This window comes from Aptenodytes forsteri, unplaced genomic scaffold (genome assembly GCF_000699145.1).
Source record: "Aptenodytes forsteri isolate BGI_AS27 unplaced genomic scaffold, ASM69914v1 Scaffold309, whole genome shotgun sequence".
NCBI classification, from domain to species: Eukaryota; Metazoa; Chordata; class Aves; order Sphenisciformes; family Spheniscidae; genus Aptenodytes; species Aptenodytes forsteri.
Genome location: NW_008795857.1, coordinates 5,787,124 through 5,812,183, shown reverse-complemented (window position 1 = coordinate 5,812,183; position 25,060 = coordinate 5,787,124). Strand labels below are relative to the sequence as shown.

Below are 25,060 nucleotides of genomic sequence, written 5' to 3'. Positions count from 1 at the left end.
CACGTCCGTCAGCGCCGTACCACTTCAGTCTGCGGCCGCGTACCGAGCGCGGCAGACCTGAGCGACAAGTTTTTCTTGTGGGTTCTGCATTTCAGGTAACCTGCAGAGATATAAAACGCGTGATAAAGCGTATTGACGGTGTTTATAGGAAAGGGGTCGCAACAGGGCACGCGTGCTAAACATGGAGGAAGATGAAGAGGAAGACTACATGTCTGATTTATTTATTAAGTAGGTGGCTCTTTTTTTCCTTCTTAAGTGATTGTAAACATGTTAAAAAAAAAAAAGTGCTAATATTTGCTGGAATTATTAACTCAGACAGGATGTAAGGCCAGGCTTGCCCATGGTGAGGCGGATGAAGGAAGCTATTCAGAAAGAAGAAAAGCAAAAAGAAGCCAACGAGAAGAACAGACAAAAGAGTCTAAAAGAAGAAGAAAAAGAGAGACGTGACTTGGTATTGAAAAGTGCATTGGGCCATGAGAACAAAGGCTTTGCTTTGCTCCAGAAGATGGGCTACAAGAGTGGCCAGGCCCTTGGCAAAAGTGGTAAGCTTGTCACTGTCTGGAAGCGTGTGCCTATATTCAGGTGCTCGTTTATATTTTACAGACTGTAGCTGCCACTTCGTTTGTAGACAGGGTCAATAAATGCCTCTCTGAGAGCCCTAGTGTTACTGAACTGTGAATGTGTTGTGGCAGAACAAAAGATGAGAGCAAATCTCTAAAAACTGAAATAAAAATGGTATGGACAATTGAGAGATGTGGGGGAAGCAGCAGTACTTGCTGTTCAGTAAGTGCACTTCCATATGTGCATGCCTACAGGTATTGCATTATGGATGGTTTGATGGTCTTGCAAAGCTAACAGTGTTCCAAAAAAAGTCAGCCCTCTCTTTGAATTTATAGTTGGATTCTGAAGAAGAAATGGTGCACGCTGGCCTACCCTTATGAAGCCTTAATAGGTGAAGTAAAATCAGTAAAAGAAAAGTATCAATAACTGCTGTGCCAGTTCAGCATGTCTCTAGCAGACAATCGTCAAATGAACTGGCCCAGACAGATTCTTTTTATTCTTCATCTTTGTCAAGTTGTGAGATTCTAGAATGAAAAATGCTACAGAAGGGTGTAACAAAGCAGTCTTCATCACAGGTATGTTACACCTGTCAAGTCAACGCCATTTTCTTTCAGTTGGGTAGTGTCCTGAAAAAAGTATATAGCAATCCAGCAGGCAAGCCAAAAAAGAGAAGGAGTTCCAGTTCAGCTGGGTCATTTGTAATGCACTAAACGTACATTGATTTGGGATTTTTCAACTTCCAAGCAACAAAATCACAAGAAAATGTACATATTTAATAGCAAAAGCAGCTTGCCTACTTGAATATACTGCACAAATCATAGTTTGAGAAAGACCTGATTTCTTAAATGGACCTATTTTTTCCCTCGCAGGAGAAGGCATTGTTGAACCTATTCCTTTGAACATAAAAACAGGTTTGTGATACTTCCTAATTTACTTAGTTGGGTATGAGAGCTTCTCAACTGCTTACATTCATGTTTTGAACTTACATAGGCCGAAGTGGGCTTGGTCACGAGGAATTAAAAAAGCGAAAAGCTGAAGAAAAACTGGAAAACTACAGACAAAAACTCCATATGAAAAAACAAGCAAATGAACAAGCTGCAGATCAGTTCAGGTAAAACGATGTAACCGATATTCCAAGCAGTGTCTAAACTATGATTCTTCTTATGCTTTAAGTTTGGTTACTCTTTTAATGTGTTACTATTTTTGAGTGTTTTCAATGAGAGGTAAGAGTTGAAATACAGAGTAATTGTTTCTCAGTTCTAAAGCAAAAGCAGATGAACGCTGTAATGCTGAAAGTGTGTGCTGCATCATTTATTTTTGTAAATGTTAATAATGCAAACAATATACATACTAAGTTTTCTCAAGTAATTTGCAACTTTTTAAATCAGAAAACCATGTCGTCTTTTTTAATATAAAATCCACAGATAATCCTGAGCAATGTTGCTACAATGGTTTTAAAAATCAGGGTAAATTTGTTTATGTTTTATTTGCTCCTGATTCGCTTGTTATATGTGGAGAAGAAAAGCCTAGGGAAGGCTGTATCTTCTGCAGATATTTAGCGAACCACTTTTTTCATGTCTTATGAAAACCTGGTGAAGAAACAATGTTCAGTGTAGCGTGATCAAAAAAGCACTGTCTTGAAGGTATAATTCCCAAGAAATAAATGTGTGCTCCCACAGAAACAATGTCAGAAGGACTTCTTAACTTCAATGTTGTCCTGGTCTGAGAGAATTAGTAGGGCTAGAATCTTAGCTTTTCTATTTTAGAAAATCTGTCGACTGTAATGCATCTCACTGTTTGTCTACCTGTTTATTTTAGCTATCTACTTTTTCTTAACAGAGTAAGATTCAAAAACAAACAAGAAGAACGTAAGATGGAAGGGGACCTCCGAAAAAGCCAGAGGGCCTGCCAGCAGTTAGATATGCAAAAAGTGAGACCTATATTTTTGGGGGTTGGAAGGAAGGCTTATAGGTTAGAGATACAGGCTACAAAGAAAGTAGTGATTCAATTCCTGGAAGTTCTCTAAAATTGTGCGATAACTAGCCTGAAGTCTTGATGTTTGGCAATGCTTCAGTCCTTTTAAAGTATTTCAAAGTGTATGTTTGCACCATTAAGATATTTGAAGGTGTACACCAACCTCATGGTAACTTATGTGGGGACCCATGTTAATTTGTGTCAACAGAGCTCACCTGTTCTTGCTCCTGCATTCTTGTGGTTACTTTTCAGCTGTTTGCATATCTTTCAGTAGCCAAAGTCAGGCCATCCTAAATGACGGGGCTGTTTGCCTCCAGTGAGGGAGCAACATCATCACAGAATGGTTGACGTTGGAAGGGACTCTGGAGGTCATCTTGTCCAACCCTCTTGCTCAAGCAGGGTCACCTAAAGCTGGTTGTCCAGGACCATGTCCAGACAGCTCTTGAGTATCTCCAAGGATGGGGATCATCATTGAGGGAATCAGCAGATTCACCAAAGAAGCATTTAAACAAAAAACAAACCCAAAACAAAGTACCTTCCAGCTGCAAGGAATAACAGGGGTAATAGCGGTGAACTACTACAAATTTTTGCCACTAGAAAATTTCAAGTATTTTTCTTTTCTCTATTAACCTGTTAGAGGTTAATATTGCCTCACAAGTTCTGCTGAGATTGTTTGATACTCTTTAGTCTGCTTCAAACGAAATTGGCTGAATTAGCTTAGATCATCTTTTTTGACTCTTTTTCCTTTAACTTTACCTGAGGTGGATTAGGAAGCAGTGTGTGATCTCTTGATAAAATAACTTGGGCCAGCATGTGTTCAACTGATAAAAAAGGGTATCTGTTCACAGCCTTGGTGTGAGATTATGTTGCTGTGTAACCTTACACATACTGAACATGGATGGAATAGAACTTAATATTAGCATGCATTTACTTGTTTTTAAAAAAGTGAATAGTCCTTCTTGTGGACCGCTGTACTTAGTTTCCCACTACAGCTTTAGTAATTCTTGGTTATACTATACAGGAAAGTCTTAAAACCCGTCTCACCTACTAGAAATTGGTTTTATCCAGCATCTTACAAGAAAACCTACAAAGGCAGGTAATTTTCATTTTAAACCTTCATTATTTAAGGATATTGATGTTCCCAAGGAGACTTGGTATTGGCTAGAACCTGAAGAGGAAGACAAAAAGGATGAGGAAGACAAGGAAGATGAATGCACAAGCTCAGACTTAAGTGTAAGCTCTGCAACTAAATGGCTCAATTCAGAATTAGATTTAATATTCCTTTAAAAAGGATGTATGTATACATACATACATACACGTATAAAGGATATATGTATACATGTCATTTTCCAAGCTGTAGTGAATGGCCTCTTTGCAATATTAGAGCAGCAATTTTTATAGCAGTTGCATGATAAAATATAAAACATTAAACCACTGATTTATTGCTCATCTGTTTTGAAGCTGATCTTCGGAAAAAGTAGCCTAGAAATTAAATTCTAAACATTTTTGTGTCTTAGCCAAGATATGCAAGATCACATATTTGATCAAAGTTATTTGCTTTTGAGTTTTAATTTTGGATGCCTCATCTCATGTCTTAGGCTGAATTTTAGAATCACTAAGTAGTTTCTGAAAATGCTTCACAGATTAGCTGAAGATGGATACTGGAAATTCACATTTTTTGAGAACTAGATTACACAGCTGTTGTTAGTCTTACGTGTTTGATTTGCAGAGATTAGGTGTGAAAAATTCCACCAAAAATATCATATACTTGAAATAAGGTAGCTAGATAATATTTTTAGCTCTCTCTTCAGTGCAGGTTTCCTAGCTGGAAAGAAGGATGAGCAAACAACAGCCATTAACTTTTCAGAGATCATGAACTCCTGTGCTGTATGCTACAAATTTGGGAAACTTCATGCCTTACTGAGCTACAGTATTGTGTAGCTTTTCCATAGCAAAAGGCTAAACAATCTATTTTAGCAAAGCTAGTAGCTCAAACTGTTTTATGTCACGTGAGCCCCAGATCATTGCATACTTGTACATATCTCTAGGTATCAGAAAAGCTACGCATCCTGACTGCCTATTTGAGAGAAGAACACTTTTATTGCATTTGGTGTGGAACAACCTATGAAGGTAAGAGTAAACCTGTTTTGTAAGTGTTTTACTTTGCTTACGCAGCTAGACTCAAATAGTACAATCTATCCTTTCTGTTTCTCTTACTGCAGTCTTTTAAATCTACATAGCAAATTTTCCTTCCAGGCTGCTCATTTTTGCACAAAGCTTTGTACGTTTTGATTATAAGCCAATTTTTAGGTGTTTACATGCACAAAAAAACCCAACCAACCAACTACCAACCATACTGGCACTTATTTGAATTGGTATTCATATTAATTTTGTTTTGAGAAAACAATATTCAAATATTAAAACTAGTACCATAAAAAGCTGTGAAAGCTTGCAGGTGTTTCTGAAACAGTTAGAACACTATCCAGTTTCACTGCACCAAAGAGGGTAAAATTTGTGTTCACTGTTTTAAAACAAAGCATGGAATTAATAACTTGCAAACCTTCTTGAGTGCTATTTAATCTGCTTTACATGGATTCTTCAAATAATTCTAGCAACTTTTTTTTTTTTCCTCCTCTGAGCTGATATTGCTCACTTTTTCTCTGCTTATCCTGTAGACTCTCAAGATTTATCATCAAACTGCCCTGGAGACAGTGCTGCAGATCATGACTAAAGCTTTTCTAAAGGATGGAGTCCTAGATAAGTATGTATAGTTCATAATATCTTTTAGAAGGTTCAGAGCTGTGCCAGACTGAAGAATTCACACTAAAGTATGCAGAAGAATAGTTATGTTGACAGGTTAAACTCACATTTCTGAAGCATCTTGGAGATTTTCTGCTTGATGCACAATTTAATAGGAATTAAAACTTTGCATTTATAATTGAACTGCCATAATTGAGAAGCAGGTTAAGCCTTCCACAGTCTTTGGTTATGCCCTGCCCAACTGAACAAGATCAGTTGATAATAAAATTCAGGTTTGAGTAAAGGAATAAATATTGGCTAGTTACTCTGTTGTATAATGTGTTAAACAGGGTTTTTTTCATCTTTACAGAGATGACTAAACATCAGACTTTTTTTTCCTTACTATCTTAGACCTGGTGGGGGGAAAAAAAGCTTGTGAAACATTACAGTGATGTTATTTGAACCAATATTCTGTTGTATGTAAAGGTGCATATTTTGCATAACTAAATAGTACCGGATCATGTTGTTGTTTTTTTGTTTTTATATAAAAAATACATTTTAATATGCCTTTTATTTTTAGGGAACAGCAGTTGCTACTGTAAACAGTCATTAATAGAAAGGTACTGCTGAAGTATACAAATACTACAAAAAAAAAGTACCAAAAGCTACTGGGACAAGCTCAGTATTACTTTTCAGTAAGGAGGTAATGGTATTATGGGTGTTCTGTCCAAAAACTGTAAAGGATATTCAGTCAAAGTTTGTGACGTTTGAAAATTTGAATCAATTTTCATATTATAAGATTAGTTTTATGGGTGAAAGGGAAGAGAAAGTGGAACTAGTGGTGTTTTGTCTGTGTCAGGATATCGTTCCTCCGAGACCCTGACCACTGCAAAGAAATACTAATTAGTCCAGAATAGTGAAATGCTCTGTGTATTTGTGATTCATGATAAGGAGAAAAAAACAATTTCAGGCCTTACAAGAGGGTGTAAAATCAGATTCTTATTTAGCAACAAATATTTGCAGCAGATCAGCAATAATTACCATAGGACTATAAAAAACACTACGCATTCATTTGTATTATTCCTTTTAACCAGCACATCCACAACCTGCGCTTCCAGGTAAAAATCACAAGAGAGTCCTTGCAGAAGTATCCTGTCCTGGTCTGCAGCTGACGGGTGTGAATGGTGATGTGACTCTTCTGGCTGACGAGCTCCTCAGTGGCGGGAAGGCAAAGCACCAAGGAGGAGACATATCCTAAGTCTTGCTGTTGCTTCTGACATTTACTTTATTTTATCAATTTCAACAGACATCAAACTCTGGATTTAAACACAGTCTGAAAGCCTTTTAAAAGGGCATTTACAGACTATGAGGTTTAAGCAAGTTGTTTTTATCAACAGACTTAAGAAGCTCAAGTATTTGAGATGCAGAGTATCTTCCTGAAGAGTCTCTTGAAAGCATCTTTTTGATTATGGGTGCCTGCAAAAAGAAATTAAATGTCAATAAATTATTTTTTATGAGTAAATAACTGAAATAATGTATTAAAAACCCATACCTTTGTTGGAAATCGGGTAGTGAAGTGCTCTGGAAATTTACCTTCTCTAACTTCAGGCCATATCTGAAATTCATAAAAGAGAACAGTTTCAGTATGTTTCCATTGATTATATTTTGCATCTCACTTTATGACCCATATAATTTACTGAAGTAATTAGGAAAATACAAATCTACAAAAAGGTAAGGCTTCAAAAAGAAAGTAACTATAAACAGTTTGAAAGTAGAAACAGTACTCTAGATACACAGATTCCTTCTAGCATGCAATCAGCGTGCAATACCAGCAGCAAGGCAAAACGAGACAGTGAGACTTTTTTTTAAAATGTAAAGATTACATACCGTAGCTTTCTCATGACAAGTGAATGTCGAAAGAATTTCAAACCAAATTAATCCCAGTGCATAAATGTCTACTTCCTTTCCATACCTGTCCCCACACTACAAAGATTAGAACAAGAACAATATAGGCATCAAATCCAACTGGACAGCACTTCTTAAAGCAAAATTTGAAGTCAGTAGAAATTTCCACCCCAAGGCTACAGGACTGGCCCTACTTGATCTTATTAATTGTTAACCCGTTCTGCTACAAACCTGTTAAATAGTGACTATGATGTCACATTGAACACACTGAAATTAAGACTTCTACAGACCTATACAGATAAGGCATGCCAACATACCTCTGTCACAAATAATGAAACATACAGAAGGACTCAAATGCCACCGTTAACGGAGGTCCTAAATTCAAATTGAAATCCGTGGCTGGCAGCCTGGTTTTGCAAGAGCATTCCTTACAGCACACAGTGTCAGACCCTGTAGGTTAGCACAGCGAAATAAATCGCCACGCTTGCAGACAGCTTTCTCCAGAATAGGCAACTTGGTTTAGTACTGAGATTAGGATTGAGAATACCCAATGCTGAGTTTATAATGCAAATCTAGTTACAGAGACATTAATGTAGGAGGATAATTACCTGTTCTGGTGCCATATATGATTTTGTTCCTCTGTTCTCAGTCAAAGTCCCATACGTCACAGAAGTCACAAGACCAAAGTCACCTATTTTTATTTTATCTTCATGTGATATGAATATATTCTGAAGACATTAATGTAGGAGGATAATTACCTGTTCTGGTGCCATATATGATTTTGTTCCTCTGTTCTCAGTCAAAGTCCCATACGTCACAAAAGTCACAAGACCAAAGTCACCTATTTTTATTTTATCTTCATGTGATATGATATATTCTGAGGCTATATATATATTAAAAAAAAAAAAAAAATCACCATATGACCAAGGTTTAGCAAAGCGAATGTCACAGAAGTCACAAGACCAAAGTCACCTATTTTTATTTTATCTTCATGTGATATGAATATATTCTGAGGCTATATATATATTAAAAAAAAAAAAAAAATCACCATATGACCAAGGTTTATCGTCAAGCGTAATCAGACACAGAAGTGCTCCCCATAAAATCTGGTAATTGTTCACAGAAATTTGCATTAAGAAACTGACGGGGTGGGAAACAGAAAAAAGTTCAATTAATTTTGAAAAACACAAACTAAATTTAAAGTAGTACATGCCACAGTAACTGCAACTTCTTTTTCCACTAGCTCAGTCATAACTGTTACCATGCTTTAATGTTTTTCAAATACATTGTGCATCTAACATTTCATATCCAGAAGTGCTCTTTAGTCTTCAGTCCTAACCCTGGGCTTTGATACACTCGGGCAAAGCATTTAGGCTCACGTGGAGTTCCACTCAAATCATAGTTTCTCCTAGGCACAGCAGGATTATCTGTACTAAGTCAATTGCAGAGTTAGGGCTTACTAGGGGCAGCTCACAGTATTACTTTTAAGTTTCCATTGAACATCCCATTGTTAAATTCAACAAAGTCATAAGCAACTAAAAATAGAATTGTATATGCTTGGATGAAGTTTCCCAAAGAAGATAAGGAAACTACATTTCTGAATGTTACTAAAACAAAACCAAACAGCCTCATGCTATCTTTTACTCAAAGAAGCTCCGGTGGACTGTAAGGCCAGGAGAGACTTAATATTTAACAGGAAGAGATCTTTGTGTCAAGAATGCCCAATGCAGTTCTTGTGTTCAAGTTTGATCACGTCCACACACGTTTAACACAGTACCTATACCTGGCTACACTATCTGAAGACTCTGCTCACACCAGGTACAAATGGGATTCATCTCAGCTTGAACCTATCCTGCAGCTTTGATTCTGGGACACGCAGATCTCAGATGGCCAAGCATCTAAGTTGATGGCAGATCAAAGTGGGGAGAAAAGTTCCTAAATTCAAATGCAGACAGACAAGTTAGCAATAGGACTTGGAAGCCGGTTACAGCCAGATGCCATGGATAAGGGGCTGGGGCAGCAGATTCGCAGGAATAGGGAAAAGTAGGAGATTGAGCTGAGGTGAAAATAAAGTAGGACTGAAGGAGCAAGAAAATACAAAGCACAGAGAGTGGGAAGAGCTACGAGTTAATGGGTGAGGAGAGAAGGCACTTATTAGGCCTCTTTTTCCCAGGCATCTAGGGAAAATAATGAGTGTATATTTGTGGTTTGTTCCCGTATTGTAGCAATAAGCATGACACAAAAGCTCTGGAAGATAAGAATGTATCTGTCCGTAAGACAAGATTCTACAAGTGGGCAGTGAACATGATCTGGAGCTACAGACTTGTGAATGCATTTGTGAATGCAATATGCAAAAGATTTCAATCTCTGGCTCAAGAAGTCCATAAACTTCAGTTTACTGGAAATCTTGAGAGAAGGGAATATGCATCAAGGACAGCATCACTCTGTCGTCTCTCAGCTCTAGTACTCTCTAGGTGTTTGGAATTAGCCACTATACGGGGAGAACAGCATCCTAGGTCAACATTTAATGTGACCTACTACAGCTGTTTTTAGGAACACCACCACACTAATGACTTTTTTACAAAATGAGTGATTTAAAACTCTGTAAGCAACATTATAGCTGGCATACGAAGCCCTGAAGGCTTGCAACTTTGTCCTTTATAATCTCTATATTGAAATAAAATCTTTTTATGATTGTACACTTGTAGAGACTGAAATTCTATCAAAAAAGTAGCATTCAAATATTTGTATGCATACGTGACACAAGAGCAACTAGAGTGTGTTGTTATCAAACACAGTATGTATTAGCATAGATAAACTATCCCTTTACAATATGGCAAGAGCAAACTTCCTAGACTCAACTTTTCACTTTCTTTCTTTTAATTATTTTATCAAGTGAAGTTGCTATTTCTTTAACCAATAGACAGTCTTGTGACCCAGTAACACGTAATACACTGAAAATGCCTGTTAACTGATGACTACTGATTTTTTGAACTACTGCATTCTGAGATCCTCCACTTTACCTTCTGATTTTAAGATAAAGTCCAGCCAGTTGCTGGAAAAAATTAATCACTAGCAATATCAGAAGAGGCACACTACTAGGGTAGATAATAGATTAAACAAAGACTAGAACAATTTAACATTTTCTGAAATTCCAATAAGTACTATTTTTATCGGTTTTTTTTTTTAATTACCTATCCTACTTACCTTGAGGTCTCGATGAATTAACTCTTCAGAATGAATATATTTCACTCCTTTCAGTATTTGTAAAAATTTGTTTTGTGCCATCTGATGATACTTTCGGTCTTCTCTATTCTTTTCAATCCAGTTTGCCAAAGTCCCTTGTTCGCATAATTCCATTTGGATGAAAAGACAGCAAATTTCTTTGTCTGACTCCTGCCTGCAAAAGAAAATTATATACCATATTGAAACTGGCAAGATACAATTCCTCCCAAGCCATCAGTGATTCTCAGGTTCCTCTTCTTTGAAAAACCTTTTTGTTAATTATTTTTGGAGTTCCCCAAAACAAAGTCTGCAAGTTTCTGATTTTAAAAAACATCCTAGACCAATTTGTACTAGATATAAATACATAGAACTGCAAACCAAAGAATCCCTGCTCAGTTGCTGCATACCCCCGGAATATTCCTAACATTTTGCTTGCTTCCTTGTTCACACTGGAAGTTTTCCGAGTGCCCAAATTCTGCTCCCCTTGAATCTAGAGGCATGTCCTACACAGGAAGAAATAGCACTGTCCTTGGCTCCCATCTTGCCCTCTAGGAGCTGCTGCAAGTCCCTGGCAGGTATTCTCTGTTCTGCTCAACAAACACAGCATTAGCTTTCCCCTCCTACCCAGAACGATCACATTCTTTCAACCTCTGTCCCTTCAAGAAGGTAGTGCGGTGACCATCTTTGACATCAGTCTGCAAGTTAGAGAAACCCTTCTGAGAGCTCGCTCTGAAGAGTTCCCTCACCATCAGCCCATAGGATAGGCGGAGGCTGGAGATGGTGAGGGGAAGGACGATATGAAGGGGAGGCGGCACCACTTTTTCCTACTTGCACTGTGTGATCTGAGTGCCCTGAAATAAAGCTGCCTGAGGTACTGAAAGAACAAGCATTAAGTGGCTCGGGCCTCTCTGTAGCCTTGAGGTCAGGGCACTAAGTGGAATTCCAGGCTGGGACCTCAGCTTTGAAGACTTTTTTTCTGTCTCTTACCCAATAACTGTTCAATATAAAATGCGTAAGTGATATTGAGATGCCAACATATTAATGGTTGGGTTTTGACACAAGACTTTTTTTCCCCCCATTTTATTCCTTATTTACCGAGCACACTGGACGGATATCATGCCAACCATAATTTTGAATCCATTAATATTTTATGGCTCTAGGTAAGTGTGGCAACCTATCTGAAGGGTATGAATTTACAGCTAGTGAAAAAAGCTTACCACAGAAGCTTTGAAAACTTAATAACCTAACTTGCGAGTAAAACTCTCACCACTGCTGTCCGAAAAATCTTAGTGTTGACAGACTACCTCTAAATGAAAGAGCATTTCATTTTGTATTTCTGGTCTCAACAATCAAAACTGTTTCAGGCATCATGGTTAAAATGCTAACTTAGAGAAATAAGTAAATCTATGAGAGCTACTGGCTGACCAGTACTTATGAAAAAAAGGAAACTTCCGATCAGGAATTTGGCAGCCAACCGCCAGACAATTTTTTAGTTTCTGTTGTTAATTCTAGCCCCAAATTTTGAGTTCTGCGTTCTTACACTCCTCTATAGATTCAGCAAGTTCTGTATATTAAGAGAGAGGAGAAAGATAAAATTACATGATGTATCTTACTCATCAAGGAAAAGAAAATATAGATATAATTAATTATATATGACCTGCTGCTGAAAAGTACTGTGCCTTTTTTCCTAACAGTAAGTATGTTAAGTATGTGTATGCATTTATATTTGTATAACGATTTATAACCAATCATCAGCCTTTCTTTTTACAACATAAAATTCACTAGGGCAAACAAGTTTGTGAGTGCAAACTACTATCTTGTAGTTACCTTGAGTCTGGATACGTTACATGGTCGTACCCTTTCCAGCTACAATAATACCGCACTATGTTTTCGTGGTCAAGTCTTGCAAGTTCTTTTACTTCACGCTTTACGTTACTATTTGGAGGAGAAAAAAACCAAAAACAAAAACAAATGGCATTTCCCTATAAAAATTTAATACTAAGTTAAATAAAAGACATGATATCAAGTAGCAGTATACAGATAGTTTTACATTAATTTAGAAAAAGAACATAATATTCTCCTTCATACAAGTTCAAAATTGTAGTTCAAAATTCTGTGGGTTTTCTTTCATCTGCTCAGTTATTCAAAGTGCAAAAATGTTTTAACCGTATTAGAAATGAAAGCCCCACTCAAAAAAACCTGAAAAAAGCAGATAGTTGCAATGCGTAATTACATTAGGGAGCCAAACACAATGTAGCAAACATCCATGTTTTCTTTTCACCTCTGTGAAGTTTGTTTACATATACAGAAGTCAGTGTAAAAACTCATGAAGAACTATTACTAAATTTGGCCTGCACCTGTTGTTGTAACATTGCCTAGTGAAGTAAGTTCAAACCCATCAGCAGACCAGCAGTCTTTATTTGAAGAATCAGTAGAATGTTTTTTAGTATAGTTTCAGGATTGCAATACAAATGAAAATAACATATATTTGTGAAGAACACAAGAATTTGAAGGGCAGTTACACAATGTAAGGGACAAGTATCTCCAACAACTCGAAACTTTTCAAATAGATTACCTAAAAGAAATTCAAGTTTTTCAGCTGCTGATGAAATACTCCACTAGGTACTGGTTACAGAAAATTACTTTTAAAATAAATTAAGATCATCATTCTCTGTTGAGATTTATAAAGGACAAGTAACACGGTGTGAGAATAATGACTACATGGGTCATATAGAAAGCATTTTCCAATTACAAACCACAAAACGTATTACTGCCATTTTTCTCTATTTTCCCTAACTATAGTCATTATGCATTACTGATGTGTAAATTTTCCATGTAACCTGTCAGAAGTAACAGTACTGCTTTCAATGTTTTATTAATCAGCAAGTTTTCTTCAAACACATTTTGCGATATTAATAACCAGAGCTCTAGTGTGTTCAGGGAAAGTAGAACTTAACAAATCTACTTTTTTACAGCTGCATCTGAAATTATTCTAACTATAGTCATTATGCATTACTGATGTGTAAATTTTCCATGTAACCTGTCAGAAGTAACAGTACTGCTTTCAATGTTTTATTAATCAGCAAGTTTTCTTCAAACACATTTTGCGATATTAATAACCAGAGCTCTAGTGTGTTCAGGGAAAGTAGAACTTAACAAATCTACTTTTTTACAGCTGCATCTGAAATTATTCCAGTGCATGCAAAAATTAACAAAGTTGCATGCCATTTTCAGCTTCACTTAGAACTAAAGAAAACAGTTTACCAGAAAGAATGGACAATTAATAATGAAAAATTGCTTGCATGCTCCTAGGATTATTAAAGAGACAAAACAAAGTACTAAAATCTTGATTAAGGTTGTCCTAAAATAAAAAACAGAAGTAAATATACAATACGTACCTTGCGAATTGAACTCGTTTGACTGCATAGGTTCTCTCATCAAGCTTTGCTGTTGCTTTGAAAACATTCCCAAAACCACCTTCACCAATAGGCTCTATATTTTTAAAACCCTCAAGAAATCTTAAAAAAAAAAAAAAAGAGATATATAACTTAAGTATACTTAACATTAAATTTACAAGATATAAAAATGATCCTGAATGATCTAATACATCTGCTGAAATATCATTCTACAGGGATCACTCAACACCTATACAGGTCTAAATCACAGTCTTGCAGGTTAGAAAAACAAAGGAAACTGACTCTTGAAAGCATGTAGGGTAATTACCCTCACATCTTCACACAAATGACTTTTGGTTGTAAGTATTAAATATCATTGCATGTCAGTTGCTATACTACAGTTGAAATTTCCAGAAAAAAAATAATAAATACAAGTTTTCTTTGAAAGTGATTTTTACAGCGGTATTTTCACACATTCTGTTATAAATAAACAAACAAATCTAGACCACTACATACTGTAAATGCCATACAGATCTTATTTAAAAAAAAATCCTTCTTACCTTTTATTCACAGTGTATGGACTTCCATTCTCCTCACTGGTATTTGTGTCCAAACCTGGCAAACTTGCATCTGAATCTGACTTTTTTTTATTCTCTTTCTCGTTTCTTGCATTATCAAAATTAGCTGCCAATTTTCTTTAACAAGGATAAAAGCAAAAAACTTACAATGAGCCGTTTCTCTAATACGTGACAAGAGAAAAGAAATGTACCTCCCAATAGCGGCATTTCTTTGCTAGATAGAGAAACAGTAAAGTGGTTTGCAATATAGTTTATGGGAGATAGCAACCTAGAAATAAACACGTACCTTTTGGATTTCAGGGCAGAACTTTGTGCGTTTCCCTACATGAAAAAGAGAAAAAAAACTAACTGAGATATCATGAGTATTTTCACTATGCTTAGTTTAAAATGTGTCTGAGAATGTATCTAGGAATTGTCTATAAATGTGTTCATACCTTATATAAACAAAGTACTAGAATGAAGCCATATCTTAGCTTAAAATTTTTCACATATGCTACGTATGACATCATCATTCTTCCCACAGAAAAATATGAGCTTAGTTTGATCCCCTTTCTTGGGAGTACTGCCCATTTGGTCAACAGTACATAAATTGGGTCCACAGTACAGAAGTGAATGACTAATGGTTAACAGTAAGAGAGTATTGAATATTCTTAGGAAAAATGCACGTGTGTTTTCTAGTAATTAGCGGATAAAGGAACAAACTGATGCTACACTCTGACAAGAAGCTTGCTCTGTTCGGGGTCTAAAACGTAATTATGAGGAAGACCATTTTCATACTATACCTGAGAAGGTGAAGGCTTTTCACATACTGCCATGTCTTTCATTTTTTCTATCAAATTTGCAGCTAAGACTTTAAAGCAAGCAGTGCTGTTACTGAAAAATAATAGAGTAGTTCTAGGTGAAAATAACACAATCATAAATAAAATGATTACCACAAGAAAAAAAGAAGCATAAAAAATACACAGTTTTTAAAAGCAAAACCCGAAAAAGCATTAACACTCGACTGATTTATTTCACATATGCTACGTATGACATCATCATTCTTCCCACAGAAAAATATGAGCTTAGTTTGATCCCCTTTCTTGGGAGTACTGCCCATTTGGTCAACAGTACATAAATTGGGTCCACAGTACAGAAGTGAATGACTAATGGTTAACAGTAAGAGAGTATTGAATATTCTTAGGAAAAATGCACGTGTGTTTTCTAGTAATTAGCGGATAAAGGAACAAACTGATGCTACACTCTGACAAGAAGCTTGCTCTGTTCGGGGTCTAAAACGTAATTATGAGGAAGACCATTTTCATACTATACCTGAGAAGGTGAAGGCTTTTCACATACTGCCATGTCTTTCATTTTTTCTATCAAATTTGCAGCTAAGACTTTAAAGCAAGCAGTGCTGTTACTGAAAAATAATAGAGTAGTTCTAGGTGAAAATAACACAATCATAAATAAAATGATTACCACAAGAAAAAAAGAAGCATAAAAAATACACAGTTTTTAAAAGCAAAACCTGAAAAAGCATTAACACTCATGACTGATTTAAACTACAAAACTTTATGCGGGAAAGCAAAAAAAACAGTAACATTTTGTAATACACTCCTCCATTTCTATGATATGATATCATGATATCTAGATACCTAGATATGATATATATCCTATTATATCCTTTGATTAAACAGGTAAAATACAGATGCTTATTTCAAGGCAGTGCAGCCACCTCTAGCATGGTACGTATCAGCTTGCTTTACAATCGCACAAAGAACATAAAAGAAATGGTAGTGGCACTACAGTCAAATTAACTGCTGGACACAGAAGGCTTGACCTAGGGCTCCCAAATCACAAACGAAACTTTATGCATGCTCATTTTCTTTCGCCAAGCAAATTTTTCCCCTGGTGGAAATGAAGACTTATGGAGAATGAAAAACGAAAAAAAAACCAGAGAAGAAAGCAGAATGTGGAGCACAGGAAAGTACCGAAATTGAATTATATTGACTTCACAAATGTGTCACAATAGGAAAACGAGTGTTAAAAATGGCATGAAATAATGCTACTGAATGAGGTAGGTTATTCTGATTACATCACAGTAAAAATGCTTCTGAAAGAACTAGTCATGGCAAAATATAAATATATCAGAAAGCTCTAAAATGATTATAGAAAGCTCTAAACTGATTATAGGCTAACCCTTAAGGACTCAAATAAAATTGCACAAGCACAACAAATTTTGCTCTGAAGTCTAAGAAATATAAGCTCAAATTAAATGGCTTTATACTGCAATAAAGAAACGATGACAGATTTTATTTAGAACTAGATCACATGACCCTCTAAAATCAGTAAATACATTTTATTATCACATTATCAGTGAACGGAACTTACTCCAAGTCAGACTGAGTTGACACTTGAGAGGAATTACTATGTTCACTAAACGTAGAATTGCTGCTAGTTTTTTCACTTCCCAGCTGAAAAAAGGAACAAGAATGGTTAACAAAATCACATGAAAAAATCCCTAGTGCAAAAGATGCCATTCAAAGAGGGGGGAGGGAAGATGACAAGGTCCTAAGTGGAAGTCGTTAGCTGCAGGGAACATCCAAAGCCCTGCAGAAGAAAGGCATCTGCCTAACTTCCACCCAGAGGAGTGAAACACAGGGCCCTGTCACAGTGAGCGTTTTCCCACTCATACTGAGACTACATAGGCACATCTGCAGAAGTAGAGTCTGGGATCCGTTAAAAATCAGGATAAGAGTAACAGTTATTAAAAGCAAATTTTTTCATTGTTTACTTGTCTGTGTGTACAATTTAATTCCACAGTTGTCTGTGCGGAAAATGAGACATGCAGGCTTTGGTATATGTAATCAGCAGAACTGAAAATCTCAGTCTGTACAAAAAGACATTCAATGTCTTCAGCGTGAAAACCCTGCAAAACCTGGATTACTAAATCGGTGTCGACTGAAAAAATTAATCCTAAATAGTTAGTAGAGGTTCTTCCTTCTCTCCCCCTCCCCATGTCATAAGACCATAAATGTAACGTTAAAAGCAACACCTACAGTTGTTACAGACCATAACCCGACAAAAAGTAAAAAAACTTAAGGGTTTATGTTTCAATGATAGCCAACAAACAAAACCCATTTTTTTTAATTCAGGAGTACTGGGCCTTTACTTTTTGCTAGTTACATTTTGTTTGTTACACAGACACCGCTGGGAATTAATAAAAATTAAAACCAAACCAAAACAACGCACCCCGAATTTAGAATAATTGCTACAGAGGTTCTGCTTGAGGTAGTAAATTTCAGACTTTGATGAAAATGCAAAGACCCATGAGCTCGCAGCACAGGAAAATATTAAGGAAGGATCCTAGAGCTATAATAGGCCATTAATTACATGCTTAACTTAAAAACAACAATAAAAGAAGCATTTAAAATTCACAGTAAAGAGCCAAATAATGAAAAAAGTACTCAAAGTTAAAAGATTTCTTTCCTCCCCCGTACTGCCTTCCTTCCCTTTAAACTACACTTCATTTAAGTTAGCTCATATGTACTGCTCTGTGCATTTCAGAAGTGGGTTTGGATCAATATTAGAATTCTGATAATTTTTTGCACGTATGGAAATACAATCGCCGACATGAAGACAACAGCTCTGCTCTCCAGAGGTTGGTGTGAGCAATTGCTTCACTAGACTCTGCCTTGGAACACTGCAGAAGGCAAGTCGTCTTGATTCTCACTCCCACTTTTGCCTTTCTCACATTTCACAATAGATTTTTGATCCAACAGAAGGCAGTAAGAGATTTATGTTCATAGCCAGTCTGCTCGACAACACTGCACACAGGAGACAATCAGTATGTTAGAGTAGTCAGGATTCAGGAATTTTTAATGTATGTGCATCCTTGAATGACAACATATCAGACCATATTCTGAAATACACAGAGATATCAACTGTGATATTTTTTAATCCAGCAATTTAATATAGAAACACAACATAAATTTCACCAACAGAATCCTGTAGCCAAACTAACCCACCAAAATATGGATCGTTTCCCTCTTAAGTGGAATCCATAGAATATGCTTTTAAATACAATGAGGAAATCTGTTCAAAGATTAAAGGTACAAGAATTAAATTTCTTTCTTAAGGCTAAATATAGCACATACTGTTAGACGGCCTTCCTGCTTCAGCCTCTCAAACGCTTCTTTTGCAGCAGCTTGTTTTGCAGTAGCTAGAGAAGCTCCAGTGCCAGTTCCACACTGAAAACCACTAATTCTACAGCTACAGGAAAACCTGTAAAATACAACAGGGAATAAAGTCTTATATCCCATATGACAAGTCTTAATTTAATGCTTTTAAACACTACAGTCAACTGACATTACAGAATGGAGATCTGAAATATACATCTTCAGGACAGTATTTGCAATATACATTCAATCTAATTAATAAAGGTAGGTAACTAATTTGACATGCCTTTAAGATAACCAATTTTCAGAGAGTGAATATTTAGCACTTTTTAAGGTTGAACTCCTCAAAGCATCATATCATATGCACCCACAATTAGAAATTATCTGCAGTTTAGGTTTTAAAATGGCTGATTTTGCAGGGGAAGAGAGGAGGAGTTTTCCAGCAGATATTGTCAAGAGAGTTAAAATATGTAGATATTCTTTATCATCCCTCAGCTGTCATTAGCTGGAACGTTTCTACAACTCACTGACTGCAATACATACAGAAGGGGACACAAACAGGCTCTCCTTGGTACTTGGTTCCTAGAGGTCTCCAAAATACATGCTGAGAGGTCCACAAAGGTGCCAGAGCTACAACCAAGGTAACTGACAATTTGTCAGCACTGACTACAATTTTATCATCATGCCATCTCTTCTCCCAGCTAAACAAATTCAGTCCTCTTAGCCTCTCCTCTGATGCCATATCCTCCAACTCCTTAACCACCTTGATGGCCCTCCACTGGATTTTCTCCAGACTACCTCCAAATTTTTATTGTATTTCTAAAGATTTATCTAACACTACTCAGGGTAACTAATGGTAGCATTAGTAAACACAAAGAAGCATTAAAAGCAAGTACAAAGACAAAGTACATCTTACATGGGAGCATGGGCGTCTCCAGTACGTTTGGCAGGATAATCAACTATTTGGAACGTCCTTTGTGAATACATATTTAGTAGGCTGACATAGTCGCTGGCTGGTACAGGTGATAAGGTCACTGGAGTTGTCATTAATTCTGCAGCTTGCATATTTGAAGGACTCTCTGGCTATAAAACAAATGAAATAGGTAACTTAAAAACTTAAGCTTAATAAATAGATTAACAGTGCACGAGATCTAATATAGCTGCAACGTTTGTCAGCATCTCAACATATTTTTAAGAAATCCCAAGTTTGCATTAACAGAGTCCCTTGTGGCAAAGGACAGCCATCCCAACCCAGAATTATTACATTTTGAATTTCCAAATAAATGTAAATTCAGTTTTCCAAGTATCGCACCAATGCCTTTAACAACCTATCACCATGTCTCCTCCCACCTCTTTTAAGAAAAGACAGGGAACCAGCTGTGAAATGTCTCATTAAAAAAAAAGCAAATGCTGCCTTCTGAATTTTCTCACAGCCTGACCAGAGCCAAGAAAACGGATGGCAGCAGGATGCTACTGATGCTGCCATTAGCAAGGGCTGCAAATGCGCCTGTGCACGTACAAGAGGGGAAAGCAGGACTTTTCAGCTGTCTCATGATTAGGCAGCATTAATAATATATTAACAAACATGCAGCAATTTTGTGAAAGTAATGATGGTGACACAGTAAAAAGCATATGGAAACAGGTAAGAAGATTTCACAAGAAAGGTGCTAAGCTGCATTCAGAATCAAAAAAAAAAAAAAAAAGAATGGCTACCCCAAAACTCATGGCAGAAAACAGAGGAACAAAATTCAGACCTAAAGTAAATCAAGGAAGGATAAAGAGCATAGAACCATAAAGAATATAATGACAAGGAAACAAAGATGAATCAGATCAAGTGAAAGTAAGCAATTTTATGAGCAGAGTGGCAACAGACACACTGAACAATGCCCTGCAAATGTTTTGAAGACATTGAATTACTGAACAGTTGTCAAGATGAAATAGGAACGCTGTCCACTCTGGATATACCAGCTTAACAAAGGCAAACACGTTTCCTCACCCTCCTGTAACAGCAGAGGAGGAAACACTCTCGATATTACATACCAACCCTGCAGTAGAACAATAAGGAAAATAGTTCAGTGGTAAAAAGTAGAAAAGCACTGAATAAGACAGAGACAACTTAAGTAAATAATTAGAAACTCTTCCAAAATAAAGAAAACAATGACCTTTTATTGACTACTTTTAGAGATTCATCTTCAACCTTTACTAGCAAAAAAAAGAAAAAATTAAATCCTACAGTTTACTCACCTGTTTCTCAATCATTTCCCAGGTTTTTTTTGCTGCTACTGCTTTTGCTTCTTTCTTATTTTTACCAGTGCCTGTACCGTATTCTACATCATTTATTTTAACCACAACTGTGAACCTGCAACAAAGGAAACTTTTCTAAAACATTGTTACTATTTGTCTCATATATACTTAATTACCCTCTCAGATTCAACTTTCTTTTTATTATCTACAAAGCACTGTAAGTTAACTGTGGAGGTATTTAAGTATTCATGTGTTTTTATTATATCTAACTCCCGATTATAATTCTTTAGTAGAAATAATTTTAAATGTTTCCTCCCTAGTCACAAATGCATGTACTTTGTTAGTTCTAACAGCACTTTTAAATGCTTAACTGCTTTTTAAAAGCAAAATTATTTAAATCTTTAAAAGTAAAAGAATGCCTAAGGTCAGCATTGTTACAGGCAAGGTTGTGAAGCCCTACCACCAGGACACATCTCAGCACTGCAAAACTCTATGGAGAGGAAAGATTAGCTAATCTTGATTTCATGGATCCAGAGATGACATTACACTCACCTTTGACACACTGCTACATGCACTATTTAGTAAGTGCAAAAAACGTGCCTGGCGCTTCATGAGACATGAATTTAAAGGCAGTCCCAAAAAAACCAAAACAGCCCTGCCCTTCCACACTCAACGACTGATCCCTTCCCCCTCCCTTGCACAACTGTGCACCCACCGCTTCCCATACAGCAACTCCGCGAGTCAGAACAGAGAACTGATGCAGCTCAGGACTGACTGTACCTGAGTCTGGCTGGGATGGAGCTAATTTTCTTCATAGCAGCTGGTATGGTGCTACGTTGTGGATTTGGGACTAAAACAGTGTTGATAACACAACGTTTTACCTATTGCTGAGCAGTGTTTGCACAGCATCAAAGCCTTTTCTTTTTCCCCACTCTGGCCTCCCAGCGAGTAGGCTGGGGGTGTGTGAGAAGCTGGGAAGGGACACAACCAGGGCAGCTGGCCAGAGGGATATTCCATGCCATATGGCATCGCGCTCAGCAATAAAAGCTCGGTGGAAGAAGAAGGAAGAGGGCACATTTGGGGTTATAATGTTTGTCTTCCCAAGTAACCGTTAGGCGTGATGGAGCCCTGCTTTCCTGGAGATGGCTGAACACCTGCCTGCCCATGGGAAGCAGTGAGTGAATTCCTTGTTTTGCTTTGGTTGCACATACAGCTTTGCTTCACTTATTAAACTGTCTTTATCTCGATCCACAAGTTTTTCTCCCTTTCACCCTTCCGATTCTCTCCCCCATCCCACTGTGGTGAAGTGAGTGAGTGGCTGGCTGGGGTTTCGCTGCCACCTGGGGGCAACCCATCACAGTGACCTAATAACGAATGGTTGGTTTTCAGCCAAATCAGTTCTTCCCCAGATCCGACTTGTCCTGCAGCTGCAAAATCCCTAATGTTTCTGCTACTGCCTTTGCACAAAAGGCAACAGAGGAGAAAGCAACAACTAGATCTCTGCTTTCGGCAGCAGCACAGGCTTGCATCAAGTTAAAGTGACCGTTATTATACCCTCAGGGTACGTCTGTACTTCAGATTGCAGCAGAGCATATAGATACATAAGCTCACAGTCAACAAGATAGATTCACACAAAGAAACAGTCTAGATATAACACCATGAGTTTCTCTGTGGGACAATTTGTCTCAAATAGTGGAATGACTTCAGGAATTCACTTTTTTCATTATTCCAACTTCACTTTCCACTTCCCTTTAATGAAATGTTTGGGTGAAAAACAATGCAGATGGAGAACAGTGCTTGCAGTCATTGCGTAATCAAGTCTTAACGAGAGATCTTAAGGAGGTAAACAGTAGGACAAGGCACACCATAGTGTGCCACATACTCTACACATAGGAAACAGCATACAAAAAAAAAGCATGAAAGAAAGATTGTTCTTTGGGAAAGGGTTTGTTAGCCAACCCATATCTAAGCGCTGAACACTACACACATTCAGCTATGACTTTGCATCCAAAATCCACCATTTTATTTAACCATCCCGAGGAAATCTGCAGGCTGAGTCTCAATGACCCATGAGTTAATTATCTGAGTGGAGGGTTATCTGAATGATTGTTACATGAGTTGGTCCCAAAGGTACAGTCACGCTTACCCACCATGGACCCCAAGTTAACAAGCACTGCCCAGACTTGACAGGCTTAGGCAGGACTGGTCTGGTTGTCCACACACTGCGGTCCCAGCCCAAGAAAGCTCGCAGCTGCTCAGGACTGAGCCAGCCTGGGCTTCCTCAACCTTCTTACATTGCATTCAGCACTGACCCTGCCAGGCATTGTAGTGGAAGCAGCTACAGCACCAAAACCAGGATAGGACAGGAGGAGATGACAGGAAGTGTCTCTGCATCATGCCTCAGACAACTGCTGGAGGACTTGTGAGATGGGACACAGCACAGAAGAGTTAGGGAGCCAGCTCAGGACCAGCAGTGGCCAATGCATCCCATTAGCAAGCAGAGCACCGGGAAAGAGCACCACAAGGGCACTGAAGGAGGTTTACAGCACTCATTGCTGTAGCCAGACACCGTACGTTGTACTCCTTGGAACAGCCCAAGTTATCCAAGATTTTCCTAGATACCACTGTCACACCTCACATCACTTACAGATACAAGAGAATGGGTTGAATTCTATTTGTGAATGTAGCAGAGCACACAGAAAGAAATGAGAAAGTGCAATAAATGGGATAAATGAGTAAATCTGAAATGTGTGTAAATTCTGTTAGTCCCATGCCATCACTTTTGAAGCATGATGTAGCTGTGTGACTACAGCTGTAGCCATTCCTGTGATAAGGGTTACTTTTTTGAATTACATGAGCCGCATGGGGAAAAAAATAAAGATAACTGATTAACATTTGAGACCTAGATAATACTTATTAATTTATTCTGGAACTACAGTCAGGTCTAAGAATAAGCACAGACAGTGCTGGCTGGCAACATGGAAGATATTAAATTATTAGCGTAAGGCTTGTCTTCATGCAAACTAGCAAAATTAGAAAAAAAAAAGCCCTCACACAAGGAAACATCATAGATCTTGAGTATCTATGATCTCTGGCAAGGGAAAAAAATTAGCAAAACACCATATTTGTGTTAAAAAATAAAACATATTCCATCACCTGCAATTGTCTCTAAAAGTAAAAGCAAAACAGCTTAAGCAAAAGACCCTTCTCTTGTAACAGGTGTTCAAAAACTAACTACACATAAAACATGCTGGTACCCAATCAATTAACATACACCCAACCTTTATGGTTAGAAATTAACAACATAAATCACAAATAATTTCTACGCTTTGTAAAACTAAATAAAAATCAAAGCACTTGAGTTAGCATCGATCATAAACTGAAATATTTGCTGCAACCCACCCCACCTCTTGAGAGATTTCACGGCAGATGCATAACATACTTATGATATAGTTACCAGGAACACATGCATTGCTGTTGCTTTCCAAAAAAGGGCCATCAACTCTGAAGTAAGTTTTCTCCTCAAACTCTATCACATGACATCCTCCCCGCCCAGCTACCACTCAATTTATGGTTTCAATCAGCTCTCCTGCCACATAGACACTTTCAGCAAGCTAACTTCTACGACTGCAAGCTTTACCCACTTTGTTCATTGCAGTAAGAGTCCTGATGTTTATTGACGTGCATAGTGAACTTACTCAGGATCATGAGATGGGCCGGTCATCCTGACGTCGGCATAAACCAGCGAAAGTTTCTGCTTTTGACAGTAGCTGTTGATCTTGTCCATACACTCACGCTCCATTTTGACACAATCTCAAAAAAGGTTCTGCAAAGCAACATTCAAAGATATGTCTGTGCCTCCAGGCATAGTAGAGACAGGCCCTAATCCTGCTGTGATGTAAAATAGAAAACTGGTGCCAGTAACGTAAAGTTCAAGGAAAACTAGTTCTAATTTCTAAGTCAAGTGGTTGATCTGCGACTGTTTTTGAAGACTCATTGCTTGGAGTGACAGATTTAGAAAGCAGAGCAGAGAATTTAGTGACGAGAGGAGATTTCTTAGCAGATTCCTTGGCAGGAAAAGGCTGAACCATTCACCGAATCCTGTGGAAAAAAAAAAATCAGTAACGCTTCTCCAGACAGAATCAGAATCGATTCCTTCAGAGGGGAGCCAAGAGGCCGGTTAGCATACCCTTTCAAACCGCGGTGACTGCCAGGCTCGGTGACACACACCGAAGATGAAACCAGGCTCCCGGCCGCGGAGCAGCCGGCAGGCAGCCGC

At 37.6% G+C, this 25,060-nt stretch overlaps 2 protein-coding genes across 3 annotated transcripts; one reads left to right on the top strand and one right to left on the bottom strand.

Annotated features, from left to right (window-relative positions):
- The first annotated feature begins 7 nt into the window (after nt 1–7).
- GPATCH11 (G-patch domain containing 11) lies at nt 8–6,620 on the top strand. Of its 2 annotated transcripts, none has more exons than XM_009283785.2 (9): nt 8–228; nt 316–542; nt 1,431–1,472; nt 1,552–1,672; nt 2,401–2,491; nt 3,664–3,768; nt 4,584–4,665; nt 5,211–5,296; nt 6,393–6,620. In XM_009283785.2, the coding sequence occupies exons 1-8, from the start codon at nt 182–184 to the stop codon at nt 5,264–5,266; spliced, it is 771 nt and encodes a 256-aa protein (XP_009282060.1). In that variant the 5' UTR covers nt 8–181; the 3' UTR covers nt 5,267–5,296; nt 6,393–6,620. The 2 variants fall into 2 exon arrangements, with proteins under 2 accessions (XP_009282060.1, XP_009282059.1); XM_009283784.2 differs by having other exon boundaries at nt 6,369–6,620.
- Nucleotides 6,191–24,821, bottom strand: EIF2AK2 (eukaryotic translation initiation factor 2 alpha kinase 2). The gene is made up of 16 exons (XM_009283787.2): nt 24,480–24,821; nt 20,782–20,896; nt 19,454–19,620; nt 18,517–18,643; nt 16,751–16,833; nt 15,689–15,779; nt 14,664–14,698; nt 14,360–14,494; nt 13,803–13,922; nt 12,232–12,339; nt 10,387–10,579; nt 8,152–8,194; nt 7,788–7,870; nt 7,162–7,257; nt 6,827–6,889; nt 6,191–6,750 (listed from the first exon to the last, which is right to left on the bottom strand). The coding sequence occupies exons 1-16, from the start codon at nt 24,581–24,583 to the stop codon at nt 6,631–6,633; spliced, it is 1,683 nt and encodes a 560-aa protein (XP_009282062.1). The 5' UTR covers nt 24,584–24,821; the 3' UTR covers nt 6,191–6,630.
- Nucleotides 24,822–25,060: the final 239 nt, after the last annotated feature.

What these genes read in the sequence shown, in the direction of transcription:
- GPATCH11 (XM_009283785.2), top strand. Translation starts at nt 182, where the DNA reads ATGGAGGAAGATGAAGAGGAAGACTACATGTCTGATTTATTTATTAA. An exon ending in TCCTTTGAACATAAAAACAG is followed by an intron (nt 1,473 to 1,551) that starts GTTTGTGATACT and finishes GAACTTACATAG; the next exon opens with GCCGAAGTGGGCTTGGTCAC. An exon ending in GCACAAGCTCAGACTTAAGT is followed by an intron (nt 3,769 to 4,583) that starts GTAAGCTCTGCA and finishes ACATATCTCTAG; the next exon opens with GTATCAGAAAAGCTACGCAT.
- EIF2AK2 (XM_009283787.2), bottom strand. Translation starts at nt 24,583, where the DNA reads ATGGAGCGTGAGTGTATGGACAAGATCAACAGCTACTGTCAAAAGCAG. An exon ending in GGGAAATGATTGAGAAACAG is followed by an intron (nt 19,621 to 20,781) that starts GTGAGTAAACTG and finishes TTTGTTTTATAG; the next exon opens with CCAGAGAGTCCTTCAAATAT. An exon ending in AGCAGGAAGGCCGTCTAACA is followed by an intron (nt 16,834 to 18,516) that starts GTATGTGCTATA and finishes TCCTTTTTTCAG; the next exon opens with CTGGGAAGTGAAAAAACTAG.